Below are 18535 nucleotides of genomic sequence, written 5' to 3' on the forward strand. Positions count from 1 at the left end.
CCACCACCACCACCACCACTAGTCATATAAACTTCTGCTGCATCCAAAGTATTTAACCTTCTCTCTATGTGTCCTTTGTACCCTGTCACTAGTTGACTGCACATCTTCCACGTTTACTTAACTAACCACACATATGCATATAACTGATCTGTATCACAAACCATATGCAAACTCTGACTTCATGGTTTGTTTTAGCCCACTTTGTCCACAGATGTGTTTTGGCTCCAAGGACAATGAGTACCAGACGGGGTGCCAGTGCAGTGAAAAAAAGAGGCATTTACACACACAATCATGACCATGCATACAAACACACACAATGTACATACAAGCTAGAGTTAACGCAAGCAGTCTGCAGATTCAGCTGTGCTCTTAGCTCAGCGTCTCTGCTCAGTGACATCATACCCCGACAATGCCACCATTCATACAGATGTTGCTTACAAAACCTGTAGTTAGACTCTCATTGTGTGTACTGCTCCTCCTCCTCCTCACAACAAGAGAATTTGCCAGAGGTGCTCCCCTACTATGGTGAAAGAAAATGAATGGAACACATAACAGAGTTACAGTTTATGCTAATGGTTTAACTGCTTGCAAATGATTTTATACTAAGGTAATCATTTCATCAATCATGACATGGCAGAGATGAAAACTGTAACATCTGCAGCTGCCTCACTTTTTTGGAATTTGTGAGCAAAATAGGTGCAGTTTAGTGCAGTTACTGAATTGCAACTAGTATTTGGATTATCAGGATTAAAGATCAAGCATTTCGCTAAACAGTGAACATGTACGAAAGAGTTACCCTGAAGAACTAACAGCAAGGTTTGTGCAAGTGAAATGAAAACTCAACATCAGTGCACGTGGAATACTTTGATTATTGGCCCTCCTGTGTGCTATGAAATGTTCCTTTAAGAGAAGCACTGCTTGCCCCCCCTCCCCCCCTTCAAGTAAAAAGGAGCATATTTAGAGCATGCCAGGAATTATGTCATCCACCAATCTAGTGCCAGCTCCACAGCCAAGCAGGCTGCAGTGAAAGAACATATAGTATTGTTTACCACATAAAAATCTCAGCACCTAGCCCGATGCTTAGTGACAAATTTATTGTCCTTAGTAACAATATAAACAATAGATAATTGGGAGATAATAAATAACACATTTTCATACACCAGCACAAAGCCCTTTCAAGGCCCCTCTTTCTGAAATTAGCAAGCAGTCAGGATGTGTGGAAAGCATGGGACTCAGTTAAAAGACACAATAAAACAATGCCAAAGTGCACCATGCTGAAAACAGTGCCACTGACATGAGCCATGCACCACATTCATAGACTCGAGTTTGTTTTTAGGGGAAATTTGATAAGGGCTTGTTTGGGTTTTTCTTGTTACAGATGAAAAATGATAGCAATTACCTTTCATTGCATGAACAAAAATATCAAAATTTAAGCATAGGGAGTCTGTGGTGTGTGAGGGTTGGGGTGGGTTGGGGGTGTAGGTGTGGGGAGTAGAAAACAGTACAAGTATTCAGAAATGTTTTACAGTTTTCCTTTATAGGCATGCATGTATTCTGTGTGTGCATCTCATCTGTCAGTCGTTTTTCAAGTAGTCTTGGCTGCCTGTACATGCATGTGTGGGTGCACGTGTGTGCATGATTTTGCAGCTATTTGTACAAGCAAGATGACACAGTGCTGGTCCACGCGCGGTGCATATATGTGTGTGTGCGTGCGCTCGTAAGGAGTGGTGATGTAATGCTTTGGCCGGCATGCTGTGGAACTTGGCCTCCTCTGTACTGCGTTTCCTCCACGCTGCGAGGGTCAACTATCCCACAAGCTCCAGCACACAACACTCACTATTCAATTCCCCAGACCACAACAGAGCAGAATTCAACCACACCCGGCACCAAGAGCACCCAGTCCCTCACAACAAGAATGGGGAAAAAAACACTTGAGCTAAAACTAATAAAACATTCCAATCCCAGCAACCCTCCCAGGCAACAAACTAAAAGCATTAAGAAAAAAAAAACATATCAATTATTCCACCATCAAGCTTTGCTATACCACTTAAATGATGGCACTTAAGTAGAAAATCAGAAGAACAAAGATGGGCACTGATGCAGATACAGTCTTTAGCCCAGAGAGCACAAACAGAGAGCTTAGAGCAAGATATGAGTCCCCAAGGGGCCACAGCAGTCCTTTGGCTCATTAACTATTTACACCAGAGACAGGCCTCCCTACTGCTCTGGCCCACCACAAAATCAATTAGCCTTCATTAGCCCAGGCTCAGGGCATGCTTTCTCTGACAGGGGAGGGATAATCCTGCTACCGATGCCTCCAGTTACCACAAAATATCAAACAGCAGCAAGCTCACCCATATGGCCATACATGCATGCACAAACATGAAAAGACAAAGGAAACTGGTTCTACTTTTCCCTAAGAAGTCTTCTATTTTCTCCCTTCTTATTCATTGTTTGATCTTGCAGTATATCAATATTGCTTCTCGCCTTTTAATTCTATTGCCTATTCTGCCTGTCTGTCCGTTTCCTTCATGTCTATCAAAGTCCCACTCAATCCCCTCTTCTGCTCTCACAATGTAAACGCTGAGCACAAAGAGTGCATCCAGATCCGTTCCTCCGAGGTGTGGGGTTACAGTGCGAAGATTTCCCATTGGCGGAAAGTCAACATGGTCAGGGTAATGCGATTAGAGCCGGATTGAGATCGTCGCAGGGGACACATGGGCCTGATCATGGCCCAGTTATCCGATAGCGAGGCCGTATTTATCGACCAGGCCCGGGCGAGGATATTGGAGACATTAGAGACCCCGTCTATGCTTATGAAACCCACGCTGGAGATCGCACCGGGATAACACAATTAGTCTCTCACTTTCTGTCCACAATCACAAAATTCCATCAGTTGTGTTCAGACATCAGGGAGCAGAATCTCAATTGATACACATTGGGTTGCTGTGCCTCGTGCCCGAATGGCCAACTAACCAGAAAGTTGCATGGTTAGGGGGCCTGCAGCCATTTAGTGACTGCATATGTTTATAGGAGGCCTAACAGAGCATTTACAATTCAATTACACAGATAGGAGGAGAAAAAAAAGAGTAAGACATGTCTGGATGATGGCCAGGGGAGAGATAAGCCTAATACACTAATATTGTGTTACCCTAGTGTGTTACCATAGGAACAGTTGAAGAGATTCAAAAGACTACAAAGGCGATCAATCTTGAGAGAACGGGAGGAAGAGGGAGAATTAAATGCCCTGGGACTGCTCCCGCTCTCCTCTATCAGACCAATAACTCTTCTAATGACCTCTGCTACCCCTCTCTCTCTCCCTCTCTCTCTGTCTATGTGTGTGTCTTTGCCTCTCCAGGATGTTTCTCTCCAGTAAACCCAGCTATCTATGAACCTTTCCAAACACAAAGAGCAGCCAACTCTTTTCATTATGGTTTATAATTTCTTTTTTCTCGATATCCATGTCATGACACTCCAGTTATTTATTTTTAAAACAAAGGTTGGCAGTTGGTCACGTTGCTACAGCATTAATCAATTCATATCACCTTAAATGTAACTTTTTAGCTATTTTTCATTAATCAGAGGTGCACTGTCATGAACCAGCACAAGTGTTGCAGCAGTACTGGCATTCAAAATCAAGAACAGTGCAAAGAATCTTTTCTTTTTGAGCTTTTTCTTCTGCCAGTCCTTCTTTAACTCTCAAAACCTGTGCCTACATATTATTCCAACTTCTACAACTAAATGCTTTGTGAAAGGATGAGGTCATTTGATTTTTTTCCCTGCTGTGTTAAACTAGTGCTAACAAGTTGCAGGACCTACAGAACATGTTCTGTACATTAAGATATACATCAGGCAGTTGGTGGGCAGCCGAGCCACAACCACATAAAGGGCCCTTTATTCCAGCCAGAGTCTCCGGTACTGCACTGGCAGGTTCAGACACAGCTTTGATTACACACCAAATGATGAAATCCACACAGGCCTAAGAGTGCAGCCTTGCTGGCAGAGCCCAGTGGAAAAGAAGGTTGCAACACTTTTCAGCTTGTGTGTGTGTGTGTGTGTGTGTGTGTGTGTGTGTGTGTGTGTTTGTGTGTGTGTGCAGGCATAAAAGTGTATGTATGCATGTGAATGCTTGCATATACTCACCAGTTTGGCCTCTGAGTGCATGGAGGGAATGTGAGTGGAGGAGCAGGAGCTGCTGTGGGCGGGGCTTTGCATGCCCATCATATTGGAGCCCATGGACATTTGTCTCTCCATCTGAAGATTACAACAATACAATAACAATCACGCAAGTGTAAACAGGGCTTTATTTAAACACATATCAATCATGCTGTACTATTTATGCTAAGAGTGGTGATTTTTCAGAGATGCAATCACTGCTTTCTCACAGGTATGCACCAAAAACCTTTAAGCATTTTAAGTGTGAGACCTATCCTTTGAGGTTATGGAGCATGAGATGAGAACGCATGAGAGCCTGATTTCACATGACAGGCTGCCCTGTGCACAGCTCTGTGTGATGATAACTGGAGCTGACCCAAAACAGGAAGCCAGCATGCAGGGACTTAACACAGGAAGCTGGGCAACTGGGGTGTGTGTGTGTGTGTGTGTGAGAGAGTTTCTAACAGCAGTTTGGTGAGTATCTGTCAGACTAACATCAAAGTCGTCTAGTTGCAGGATGTTTCAATAAAGACATAGGTTAGTTAGCTCTACAAATTTTTAACCATCTGTCTTTGTGTGTATGCGCTCACTACCTGTCTCTGATTGATTCTAGTCTGGTCGTTATGTGTCATAGCTGAGACCTGAATGTGAAGAATTCACATGACATGTGGTGAAAGGTGACCCGTGTTCACCGTGTGGTGCAAACAGGAAAGAAGATATGTTTGCTTGAACATCTACATGCATGTGTGCGTGTAAGGTGTTGCGGCCTCTTAGCTGCTGAAGTTTTGGTGAAGTTTGCGGTGCTCTCCATGAGGCATGGGCCCTCTCACCCCCACCCCTGCCTGGACCTTTTCCTTGCCCTCCCCTTCCCCTGGTCCACAGAGATTTGGGTCTAGAACCTGACACACAATCTTAATTGCAGTAAGTGTGTTTTGTGTAAAAATATCACCCAAACGTGCACCCCTTTCCTGAACCGTCAATCTTCCCAAAAATCGCTTAGCCCTTAATTTAATAAACATGGGAAGGATTTTTCCACACCATAAAACTGAGCCGTCTTATGTTACAAACGGAACATATGTTGTATCATTGCAATCCTGACATGAGGGCCTTTCGCTATGTTGTTATCATTTCCTGTTACACAATGTGATTGTTCTGAATTTAATTGGCTTAATTGTAGTGAAAATTTACATTTTGAACTCACAGGAAAAAACCATTCATTTCTGCAGGAAGAGTCGAAACTGCACAGCAACACCAACACAGCTTATGTTCAGTCTGAATGTACAGTGCACTGTCATCACAGGAGTAAACGAGTCTACTTCTGCATGCGTGAGCGCCGCTGTAAGTGAATATGCTCTGTAATCTGTTGTGGTACTCACAGGCATCAACACAGCAGAGGAGCCGGGCATGGTCGGGTCTGGCAGAGTTCCAGGCATGGAGGCTGGCAGAGGCTGCCTCTGTCTGTTTCGTAGGTGCAGTAGTGAGGACAGCGAGCCGGGGACGGGCCTAAAAGGACACAGACAAGGAACTTAAGGGTTTGTCCTGCTACACACAATCTAAGAATATTATTCTTTGTTGTTTCATACACCAGCACCAAATCCAGCATGAAATTTAGTGCTAGTTTTTAACGTGTCCTAATAAGCACAAAATTAATGTATAAGCATATATTGAAGAAAGAAGTGATAATATAGTGTAACATCCCTTTTTAGTATATTAATGGACATTTACTAATTTCTTCTTTTTTTTTTACACACACAAAAAAGTTTAATTCTCAGTTAATTTTATCTTTCTGTACTTTCAGAGTATGAATAATTGTATTATACATTATAGTGTGATATAAATGACTCACTGTTTTTATATTTCCTACAAATTAAGTGCTGAAATAAATTATTACTATAATATACAAAGGCATGAAAGAAGGCAAGTGAAAAAATGCACGACAAGCTTAGCTTAAGTCACCTTTGTGAGTTTAAAAATTGTATGTTTAAAAACTACAGTTGCTAAAGGGAATTTGATTACCCACTGATATAGTTGGTGATCATGTCTAACTTTTATACTCAATTCTAGCCCTCTGGTTTGAAGCTCATTCACTCTGAAGACAGGAACATCAAAAACAGAGCACGAATATTACTATATATTACATTATATATTACATTACTTCATAACATGATAATAATATAAAAAATATAGGGGACTTCTGTCAATCGCAGTTTGGAGGATTAGGTATTTTGCTGTCACCTGATGTGACTCACTGATGTGCTTATAAAAACTAAGGGTCTGTGGCTCCGTTGACAATAATAAAGAAAAAACTTCATCAAGTGTTTCCTTTTAGACTAAAGGGGCTGATTCTGTCATAGATACTGAGAGAAATGTTGGTGCTTATATCAAAAGATTCAGAGTCTCTGAATGCAATGAATTGCTTTCATTTTTCGTGTTTCTGGTTAAAAGTGTAATCACTTTCCAAACATGCAAGTTGGCTGCTGCCCCATGTTCTCGGAAAGCCCTGAGCTGAAAGCACGCACGCTAAAAAAAAACTATTGTATTATCGTAATTCTACAAAGTGGGGCGGCTAAGGAAATCTATTCGTACATGTTAAAGTAAATTTAACATTTTCAGAGAAAATGCTTTCCGCAAGCTCGTTCTTTTTTAGTTCGCTCTTCTTTCTACAGCCACAAACTCAGAACAGAACCACCACCCCCCCCCCCAAAAAAAAAAAAAACATTAGTGAGCCTGTGCGCATGCTGCACTTCAATCATCTCATGAGTTTTTGGATATACTTTACTTTTGTAAAGTATATCCAAAAACAATGGATGAATAATGATTTTGGTGATGATAAATGACTAATATTTGTCATAACAACCACATGAGATGAGCATGATGAGAATCATATTTAGAAACTGCTAAAGCAATGGAAGCCCTGTGGGGAAAATCTCTTTCAGTGACCACAAGAGCAGGCGGACCAACGGGCTTATCCACACTCACGGCCACATCAATAAATCACATGTACAGAGGGCCCAGGCTAAGCTTAAACTATTGACAGCAGTCCTGTCTCAGTCACTGGCTCAAGGCCTTGGCCATACAAATACCCAGACCAATACATCTGCGCTCGGTGACATCATTTATACAACTGTCACCAAATCCCTGCTTCTAAGAACAACAATTCCCAGCTGCAAGGTGCTGCAACACCCGCATGAATGCAGCAATTATTCAGTCCTCACATCTAAAAGCAGCATTCACTGCACGATTCTTCAACAACTTGCATCAGAAGAATCAATAAATCTCCAGTTATCTGTATCGCCACAATCAGCGCTGCCACTCACCAGCTATTTAAGCTCCATTTCCTCCAAGCAAACAAGAAGCATTTAGGTTAGCTGTGTTCAACGGGTTAACATAATCAATTCACCACATCACAGCCTGGATTACGGTAATAGTGAGTGGTGAAGGAGTGATGGCCTAATGGAGGGGGGTAACAGGGCAAACGTTCCACCACCTGAATAAATACCTGTATTTTTCCAGACCTAAATATGTGCATTTATGCTCCAGACATTTTAGATTGCTGCACACACACACAGGACTATTACCATCCTGACGATGTGTCATGCCAGTATAACATCCCAATTTATCACAATCACACTCATTTAACAGCGCGTATGACATCTGAGCAACACAGCGAATTCAAACATTTCCACATGGGAAAACTCATGAAAGTACAATGAGGTATGCAGTGTAGCTGCATCAACAGTTTCCCTCAGTGTTTAGACTTTGCCAGCATTCAGAAGGATGAACAGTCGCATGCTGGTACATGCTGTTGATTATGTAGATGAAGACTACATCATTTTTTCATAACTACGTGATGACTCGATTTTTCATTCAGACGCAGACTGAAGTTTTCTCAACAGATTTTTGCAACACACTGAAGTAAAAACGAATGTTAACTTGAAGCACGTCTGTATCTCATTATGATGTGTCAATTAGCTAAACAAAACTGGCTCATTTAAAGTATTTTTGTTCTAAAACTGTCACAGTATTTGCTTTCGTTTCCCACATGTATCATGTGTGCTATTCTACTAATTTAAACAAACAGTATTTTGTAAGAAGGATAAGCTTTATACGTTTATTTTTTTATTAATTAGCCCTATTTCAGTCATACTTCATCCTTAATCCTGGCAGCCACATAATAAACAACAACATTAAAAAAACACACAGACACACAGGCTCTGTGACACAGAGAATAAAGGCTCCTTTTGAAGACTGTAACTTCTGCACCTGTCTGTTAGACGAACGCTCTGTCCATCACGACCACATTCACCAAAACACAACCTGCTTGTCCACTGGGAAGAAAAAAACAACACTAACATCTGACAGCACTTCCTCAAGGGATTAACCCGAGCTTTGTGCTGACTCTGCTGATAAATAAAGACATTGCAGACAGCCGGCAAAAAGTCACTAACGGTGAATCCAAAAATCTAGAAGAAACAAATATAACTTACTTGTTGAAGTGAACACAATGGCAACGTTTCTTATGCATTACAGTGTCAGAACCACACTGTAAAGCGCCTCAGCAACAGTTCTGAAAAAGGGCTGAACTTGTTTTTCTAGCTTTTTCCAGCAACTTAAAATGAAAGATTTCCTGCTTCTGATGAACTCTTAATATGTAGTATTGTGTCACTCTTTCCTTTTCCTGTGCGTTTTACAGACTAAACCATTTATTCTTTTTTTCACTCTGATAAATACTATACTCTACAAAATAATGCATTTTAATATAGCACTATCGTACACCGTCAGTAAGGCACTAATCAAATACAGTATAAAGAGTTAAACAAGAAACTTTCTATATTTCATGCTCCCTCCTGCTTTGTGTATTTACATCCTCCTGCTCAAAGTGTTTATATGTGAATAAGTGCATATGTGAGTGTGTGACTGTTCATTAAGCTGCGTGTGAACATATGCATGTGTCTGTGTGTGTGTGTGTGCGTGTGTGTGTGTGTGTGTGTGTGTGAGTGAATAATGACAGGCTCGGCTCCACTGAGGGGACTGATAATAGCCTGGGCTGTGGGCCCCAGGGGAGAGCAGGTAGACACTCTGCAGTTCTGACCCTGCGCTCTCACATTACTGAGTGCTTCGCTCTCAGCCCAGCTCTCCTCCACAATCCCCGCCCAAGAACCGCCGCCGCCGCCCAAACCCACCCATCTTCACTCCACCATGACATCATTAGTAGACTTTCATCCCTCCTTATGCCTTTTTTACTTTTTCTTGTGCTCTCTTATTTCTAATTGTCCACATCATTATGATATTTCTTTCCACCACGGACCCCTCATGGTGTCCACGCCTAAACCCACGTCCCCCTGATCTACTGTGTGTAATCTACAAATTTTGTAGACACACTGTGCTTTACTGTCCCAATCCCAACAGTCCCAACTCCAACTCAAGTACTGGGGACTTATACACAAGGGGGTTGGCTGTCATCCAACAGAGAGAGAGAGAGAGAGAGTCCACTGACTCATATCCTTCCCTTTCTGACTCGGCTCCAGCAATGATGTAATGCTCTTGGTTTTTCGCCCTCCCCCCACCCTGTGCCTGCCTACCCCCAGATTTTGTCCCTCCCTCCCATCCTCCTCTCACTTTTCCCTCTCTTTCCCTCCTCAACTCAGTCCAGCATCACTGTACTCACTCCTCGCTGGGTGAAGTCACTGCAAGCTCTGGGTAGACACAGCAGCTAAAAACTTTTGAACGTAACCAAAACAGCCTAGGGCCAAGTTCCAGACGTTTGGGAGATGGTGGTGCAGTCACCATGGGAACGGAGGTAAATACCGGGAGAAACAAGGGCCTCAAACAGCTTGCAGCTGCCTGGCTCTCTGAGTAAACACTACACAGGACCTGCCCCTGATTTACTGCCTTTAATCACTGGTGGGAGGAGAGTGCCATGGGGTTTGGACTGAGGAAATAATACGAATCTGATCAAATAAATCAGCTATAATGGGTTACGACACAGGCTGACTTTTATTAGCGCTCCAGAGAAGGGATGGATGCTGGGAGGGTGCTTCACTGGAATGGATCTGGGCTGGGGTGTCCTCACATTAGGGTGCCTCAAGCTGAGTTAAGGCATGCCAAAGCACAGTTTAGGAATGGTGGGGAGTGACACTCTGGAGCAAATTAGTGTAAGTGTTGCGGTATTTATTCACCAAATATGATACTGTTTTGAATCATCAGATGCTCTTGGCTGAGGAAAGCAAAGATGGGTTGGCTTTCATTTTAACGAAAGCATGTCAGTCCATTCATATCGGCGGTGAATCGGAAAAACTCTTCAGCAGCTAATGAGTCATCTTGTTACAAGCTACCCTGGGATCTGTCAGCAGCACCTGACTAGTGCTGTAACATTTGACATAAACAGACCCTTTCACTTTCAGAGATACTTCATCTTTTTCCCTTTTCATCTACTAAAACTTCACTATTTATTAACATGTTTATGTCTCTGCTGTAAAGCCAACCTAGGCTCCTGTCACCCTGCCACCTGATTCCTGTCTTCTGTCAGTCTCATCTCTCATTCAGCTTTCCATCTTCCCTTCTCTTTCAGAATCTCCATACATTTTTCCCACACCCACGTTGTTCTGATGCCATGTTCTTCATGCTTCTATCTTTTCCTCTAATTCTGTACACACCATCCAGCAAAATCCATGTCCTCACCATCTGATGCCACTCTTCACTCTCTCTCCTTTACCCCCAGGAACTGTCATTTCCTCTCCGCCATCTATACCTCCTAATACCTTCTTCCGCTCCTCCATCCACCTCTGATCCCATTCTTCCCCTACTCTGTCCACCTCTGATCCCTCTTTTCCACACTTCCCTACATTGTGATCCCTGTGCTCCCCAGAGCTCTGAGGCACATCCCTGTGTGTGAGTTGCTTGTGCAGGAGCCTGCATGTGTGGTGGCCCCAGGGCAGGGATGACACAGACCCACTGGAATGAGAGGGAACAGAGTCTGGGCGTTCCTCTAAAAACGCACTATTAAACCCAGTGCAGTACACAATGAGCTCATCTTAATTCAGGTCAGATGTACATCCTGCTTTCTCTCTCTTTCTTTTTGTCTTTTCACTATTTTTTTAATTGATTACATAGTTTGAGCTTTATTCGTCTGTACCGTGCTTACCAGTTTTCTCTTCTGTCTACCTCCTTCCTTTCTATTTGGATTAGCTCTACAATTTATGCGGAGCCAATAGCCACTTTTTTTTTTGCGGAGAACTAACAAGTTCGAGCACGGGGGCAACTTAAGCTTTCTGTAGAGGTCACACACTCGTATACTCAGGACGGACCTCCCTCCTTATCACAACTTTGTGAATGCTATCTAATCATAAACAATAATAAAAGACATCTTGTTTAAATTGTAAAGTTCATGAGGTCAAACTTTATCCATAAACAGCCCATAACATCCTTTCTCTCTATGCTCATGCACCAGTGCAGTGCACTTAGAAGGCAGCACCACTGGGTTATTACAGGCATGGAAAGACTTATTATGCAATCTATACGATATGCAGTGTGTATCATGAACCACCTATCGGCACCGCTGTATCAATATTAATTCAGTATAGTAGGTCAGCGGTGCTATTTTAAACAATTGATGAAGTAGTGAGTATCAGATTACACTGTATGTAAAAGAGCATGTACACATTGTGTTTAGACGTGAACATCTGTTCTCAATAAGTGCTCACTAGCTATAATATCTGACAATGATCGTGGATTAACAGGATGATCGCAAGCTTTTGCAATCAAATAGAAATGCAAATGTACTTTGTCACAGACACTTATACATTTTAATAAATTGAACTGCTACAATTCAATCTATTAAAAGCAAATCTTCTACCCAGTGGTTCTTCATGATCAATCAGCACACTAGCAAATCTCTTTGCAAAAACACAGGAAGTTAATATCACTCTACACTTTGCATGAAACCTTGCTGTTAAGAAGGCATGAAGGCCAACATCTATTTCTGCTACTTCCCTTAAAGGCAAAGACAAGGACCACAAGTAGAAGGGTGCTGAAGGTGTGAAAAATATTGTGCATTTAAAGCAGCATGGGAAACACAACCACAAATTGACTTCCTTCAAACCTGTGCACAATGTGACAGCCAAACTTACAAGTTGCACACAGTACGCCCAGGGTGGGACACCGCAAATGATAGATGTATAGGTTTAAAGATAAATCCACAATCTAGAAAAGCGAATAGACTCTCCGCATAGAAAGAGCTGCTTTAAAGTTAATGTGGTTATTGTCACATTTGTACAAAAACAAAATGAGACAAAGTTCTATTTTCATTATTGAAGGTAAATTGAAAAACCTTTTGGTTAAATGGTGAAAAACCAACACTACCTGACATCAGCAGTTAGTGGTTTTGAGGGCTGCATCTCATAAGTTCAAATATTGTCTTTAACACTTTAGTAGGTTTAGACATCTGTACTGTACATTTAACGAAAAAAATAATAGTTGAAAGCAGTACTTAACTATCAAATTATCGGCAACTGATGATGAAATCTGCCACATCTGTACTGTATTCACGTAGCCCAGATGCATTCAGGTTGATTGTGCTATGTAATGGAAACAATCAGGCTGAATTCCTTTGTGGAGCCAAAATAGAAGAATGTCATTTTTTAATGCCTTGTGCCCACACCCATCCACCCAGCGAGCTCCACTTACAAGTGAAAAGGCTGAGGTTTTCACAGAATGTTGTATCTCACATGGTTGACTAGTAATGTCCAACACATTTAACTCTGACATAACTCAGCACCAGATGTTTGTAACTGAAAAGCAGAGAGCATTCAGAACAGTTGGACACCGCTTCACTTTGTATGATAATGATAGCCGTGACATTAAGATCTGCTGGCTGTTTCTTATGCCTGGTTTTAACACTGGTTTGTGTCAGTGCAGCTCCCCCAAGACCTCCTTTAAGGACTCAGAGCTGAGGGAAGGAGAGAAAAAGCGAGAGCGAGAGAGGTCCTCAGGTTTCACAGCTGCAGGCCCAGCTCAATCCTAAAGTAAATGGACTTGAGGAAAGCCAATCCTAATTGATTCCAAGCCTCAAAGCTCTTTAGTAAACATTGTGGAGCAATGAAAATGACTTGTTATCCTAATTCATTGGATGCTCATGCTGTGCACTCAGCAGAGCAGAGGAACAAAATGAAGAAGCAGATGGAAGTGAGATTAAACTGATTTTGTTTGGTGATTTTGTCTCATTTAGAGACATATTTACCACAGAGCCCCATAAAGTGTATTGATACTAAAAGATTTATAGACCTGCAATGATCAGATACACAACCTTTACCAGTCGTGACAAGGATAACCATTTTTTAATAGTCTCTTAGGTTATTATGGTTCAAATTAAACACAAAGATTTACATAGCGGGAACCTAACTGTGCTTCTAGTTTTACATGATGACCTTGTTCACAAAAGCACAGTAAATCAAAACATATTGAAGCCTACAATTCTCATGAATTAACAGGCTAATATCTGGACTGTGTTGGACTGAGTACACCAGTCTGTGAAGTGTCCAGCATGGTCTCTATGTAGGAAGTTCCTGTGGAGAGACCCTGTGCACAGAGGCTTTGGTGAGCCCTAATGGCTTCCTGTGGAAGTTCTGCTTTTCAGTGGAGGGGTTTCCTCAGCCCATTTTCCTGCTGATGTGAACATTTCCAGATCAGTTTTCTCTTGTGTGAATATTCCCATCCTATTCGTGTTTCAGGATTCCGCCATCCTCGTAAACAAGTGACGCATCTGCAACTTTAGACCATACAATTGCTGCTCAGAGGTTGCCTCAGATCATGTGTGACAGATCACTGCAGCTGGCAACTTGGTGCAGTTCTGTGGCTGGCAACCACCACCACATGGCATATCGTCTCTGAATTTTGAGTGATGCGATTTTACGACAATAAACAATAACACAGCTCTCTCAACAAACCGGTAAGGGCTCTGTGGTCAGAAAGGGCTGCGAAGTGAAGTGGTGAGTCAGGTAAAGAGTTTACAATGACAGGTAAAGTCAGGTGAAGCAGGCCTGACAACGTCTCTGTTACTGGCAGTGATTGCTGCTCCTCCAAGGGGTTGAAATTCCATCCCTGTCCTCAACAAAGAGCCTGATGGGGTGTCAGTCAGACTTAGTGATGGGCCTCCCATCCAATATTCACTAGCTCCCGAAGCTGTAAATCTACACAAGACAGCCTCAACACAGGGCTGGCCTAACTCTGAGCCATCTCAATGTCTAACAAGTTTGCCACAGGCCTGGTTTACAGTAACAAAGCCCTGGCACAGATTTGAAGGTGGCTGAAGTTAAAGCACAAGGAATGAATGAGGTCAGTGGAGAGTCCTCATGTGGGAAAAAAGGTGCATAAATGTTTGTGTGCGTTTCCTATAACCGTTATGTCACTGACGTATTAAGACAGAACTGCAGCAGAGGGAAAGACCTTTCACTCAAAGAGATGACAGCCCTGCAAGAGTTGGCAAAATGTATGCAATCAATACCCAATGCAATACCCCAATCATTACGTACAGTGTGCATATACAAGTAATAAGCACAAAGAAGCAACCCACACACATTGTAATTAATATGGTTTCTCTATCTGCAAAGGTTCCAGAGAAGCAGAGCTCTAAGGCAGCTGCCATTCCCATACTGTGAAAAGAACTATTTTAGAACATGAAATGCTAAACCTGTGTAAAAGCGGTCACAGCTTAGGCTTCAACAATGACTTCATCTTATCCTCTGGGACCCTCTTTGGCATACTCTGCTATGGGACAACAGTGAATGAACAGCAAAACACGAATGGCAAGTCCCACACACACTGCTCCAAATGTAATGAAACACTGACATTGCCTCAGAGACAATGGGGGGATGACAGCTGGCACAGAAACAGAGGGACCAGGATGAGACTGAGGCTGTCAGTATAACAGGGGCACACTTGAGGTGAGAGAATCCCCAAAGATCACTGCGCTTGTCAGGCGGTTTTCAGTCTGTCATCAATTCTCAGCAGTGCTCAACAACTGCTGTTTCATGTCATACAGAAAAGAGAAAATGCCTCTCTCAGTAGCAAGTTTCATAAAACCTGTTTGTACCTGTTACTTGTATTTACGCTGCTGATGTTTCACGACATCTTTCGGCCACTGCGGTCTGCTTACCCTATCTGTCTATTTGTTGATGGAGCCTGAGTTATGACAGAGCTGGACTGAGGAGAGGGCAGGGCCTGCTGGATCACTATGCTGGTATCATGATTGCCCATTCGTGAGTGGGACTGCTGGTGCTGGCCTTGGCCTGCTTGGCCATGCAGTGAAATGTTCTGTAAAGAGAAGAGAGGAGGCGAGTGAGCACAGTATAGAGGTTTAGGACTCTATAAAGAGCATTTTCAAGTGCAAAACAACACAAGCATTTCAACCATTTGGCCTTGGACTTCACACATTCAGTGGGTGGGAATGGGTAATGAGGAACTAAGTAAGGTATCATCTAGAAGCTTTTCTGTGCTGAGCTGAGAGTTTATTGATGACCATATTTCCTTTATTTTTATTTTACCAACAGTTTTTAACTGTCACATTATGAATATTCATACTAAAATAGCTGCAAGTGATAGAATACTCACACTCACGTATCTCTCACACACTTACAGTGCCATAAAGTATTTTGCATTGCAGTACAATTACTTAATCTTCACCATTATGATAGTATATTGCAGGATATGGAAATAAGACTATTTCATACTGTCTTCTTGGTGTTTTCTTAAAGTTTCAAATTTTTAACTCTTATCTTGTTGTGCTTTACACTCCCTGCAAGTCTTGCTCTGACTCGCCTCCTGCTGACTTGGCAAAGCCTCCCATCATAAACCACACAGGCTGGGCAGCCTAGACATGGCTGACCTGAGCACGCACGATCTCCAGAGCCAAACCACAGAGACAACAGCTTAGCTGCAGCAGGGACTGCACACACTCCCAGACCTTAGATAAGCAGTCTGTCTTGTGGTGATTTGACTATTACCCATGTTTCAGGTCAAGGTGCTTCAGGGCAGATGTATAATGCATAAATGATCATGTTCTTTGTCAAACGTCAGTGTTTGTGACTCTGCTCACATACAAGACTGTCTGGTCAGTATTTTTTCCTGATTACTGCTGAAAAAGATGTCTCAGGGGTCTGTCTGTCTGGGAGAAATAGGACTCCTTCTCTAAGCGATGAAGATCTGTTTGAAGCTGCAGGTGGAGAACCTGATATCTTTTGTCCTCATCTGTGATGGGTGACAAATCTCCACCTGCTAGCCCTGTCTGTCACTGTTGACAAGTCAGATGAGGTTAAAGCAGCGTGGCACTAGTGGCATCACGAGAACTAGACAGGGAACATATAGTTTGGATAAAAGAGAGAAAATATAGCAAAAATATTAGCGGTGAATAAACACTTGTGGCTATCCATTTTTGAACAAATGGGCAGAATGTGGTTGCATGAGGTCTATGTGTTTCCAGTCTATAAAAAAATGTGTTATCAGCTCATGCAGTGTGAGCCGCTGTTAGCGACATTACTCATGTGATCACTCCAGATAAGAGCTCTTAACCACCTAACCTCTGTGGCTTTGGTCTCATCTGTTTTTTGTTTTGTTTTTTTTAGTCTGAGTTTTTTTTCCTTTTTGTTCCAGTACCTGTTTACTGTCCTCTTCTTCCTGGGCTTTGCAAAATTCCTGCTCAATTGAGCAGTCCAGGTCACTGAACAAGCCCACCTCCTCACAGTTCTTTAAAAAACGTGTTGGCGTGGGTGTCTGGTCTGTAAACGAAGAAAAAATGTTTTTCAGGTTTAAAAGTAGAATGTGGACCTTTAAAAGTTAGAGGGAAAAGAGTTTTAAGGGGTTCCAAATGGCAAAATATATCCGCAAGCGTAGTGTTTTCGTGAAAAAGTTGATTTCATATTTGTCTTTTTCCTTTTCCATTTTGTGATATTGTGTGATGCTTTTGTAAAAGATGTATGCCTAATTCTCATTTGCATACCTGAAACATATATACAATGTAAAAACTTACACAGGCAAAATGAACCAAAATGCAAATATGCACACAACAGTATTTAAAACAGGAACCATGTCTGCAAGAAGTTAAATGAGACACGAGAAAGCATTTAAATCTGTTTTGACAGCGCAGCATGTTTTATTCTGATAATTTGGATAGTTTTACTGCTAACTTTTAATTTGATTCTGTGACTCTTCTTGTACTCTCCGATTTTTATGTCTTGTATTTTTTGTATTTTCTGCCTCATTGTTCCTTCCTCTAAAAAAATGATGTCCAATTATGTGAACCAAAGTTTTTACCAGCATGCACTCTAAGCAAGCTAATGGAGACCAATCCAAAAAGAATAATGAACATACACTGTTGTTGCACATTGTGTTTTTAAGTAAGCATTACTTGTATTTAGCCGATGAGAGACACTACTTTTGACAGCCCAGTTTTTTGCTGACAAAGTACAGATCCCACCTACAGAGTGGGGTCTCATTTGTCGAGCTCAGTCAAGCTGTGGTATTCAGCTTGACATTGTGGGGGGTGCACGCAGATCGGGTTTCAGACTGTTGAAGGTGATTTTGGGATCACAGTTGTTTCAAAGGCTAAAAGCATACTCCATGGCGTGTTTATCCATTCTGGCTAGACTGAGGATTGACTCAAACTTTCGTCATGACGTGTGTACTCAAAACACAGTTTTACTCTGCAAATATACAGCGCCGTTTCGATCTGCAGAGACTGACGATATTACTCAAGCTCTATTAAGAAACCGAGTAATGTCCGTTTTTAGTCGAGTCAATGCAAAGCAAATAGAGCAGGTCAACTTTAGGTCATGAATTATAGTACTAAAAGTTAAGCGTAGACAATTTTGCATGTGACATTGTGTGTCTGAGGTGTGACTTTGTGTGCTGCATAACCACTGATTATTTTATCCTGAGTTCAGTGTATCAGTCAAAAAGTAGTCATAGTTGTAACTCAGACGAAAAGTGATAAAGACGCCTGGCTTAGAAAATCTGATCCTACTGACTACCGAGTGTAAACAATAAAGAACAAACTACTTGAATAGTCTGGCTGTAGCAATTTTTACTAGACAATGGCTGATGCATTAGGAATGTTATAAGGAGTAGAGATCTACACTATTGGATTGGCCGCTACTATTGGTTTGACTCTTACTGGACTTTTGAAACTCTAGATTAATGTCCAGATCAGCGGCTCAACTGGGCTTTTACACCCTGTAAAACTTCCTTTCTTTCGACGTGATATATAGAATGATGACGCACCGAGTGACAGAAAAGCACAAATCACATGAAGTAACAGGAAAGACAAGCTCACACATAAAATGCTCATTTGTCCAGTTTTTGTCAGGCAGCTTCTTTATATGTTACTGAA

General features: G+C 42.0%; 1 protein-coding gene across 8 annotated transcripts in view; it reads right to left on the reverse strand.

The window, feature by feature from the left end:
• Positions 1-18535, reverse strand: part of creb5b (cAMP responsive element binding protein 5b) — a 35048-nt gene that overhangs the window by 10518 nt on the left and 5995 nt on the right. For 7 of the 8 annotated variants that reach the window (XM_005934754.1, XM_005934752.3, XM_005934753.3 and 4 more), the window contains exons 4-7: positions 16804-16925; positions 15308-15465; positions 5532-5658; positions 4144-4254 (exon numbers count right to left, since the gene is read on the reverse strand). In XM_005934754.1, the coding sequence (XP_005934816.1) occupies positions 4144-4254; positions 5532-5658; positions 15308-15465; positions 16804-16925 (518 nt within the window). Of the gene's footprint in view, positions 1-4143; positions 4255-5531; positions 5659-8642; positions 9304-15307; positions 15466-16803; positions 16926-18535 lie in introns of those variants that run through there. The other variant, XM_042223816.1, reaches the window with a different exon arrangement.

The sequence above is a fragment of the Haplochromis burtoni genome, unplaced genomic scaffold, assembly GCF_018398535.1.
Source record: "Haplochromis burtoni strain Fernald_Lab_line unplaced genomic scaffold, NCSU_Asbu1 Contig_120, whole genome shotgun sequence".
NCBI classification, from domain to species: Eukaryota; Metazoa; Chordata; class Actinopteri; order Cichliformes; family Cichlidae; genus Haplochromis; species Haplochromis burtoni.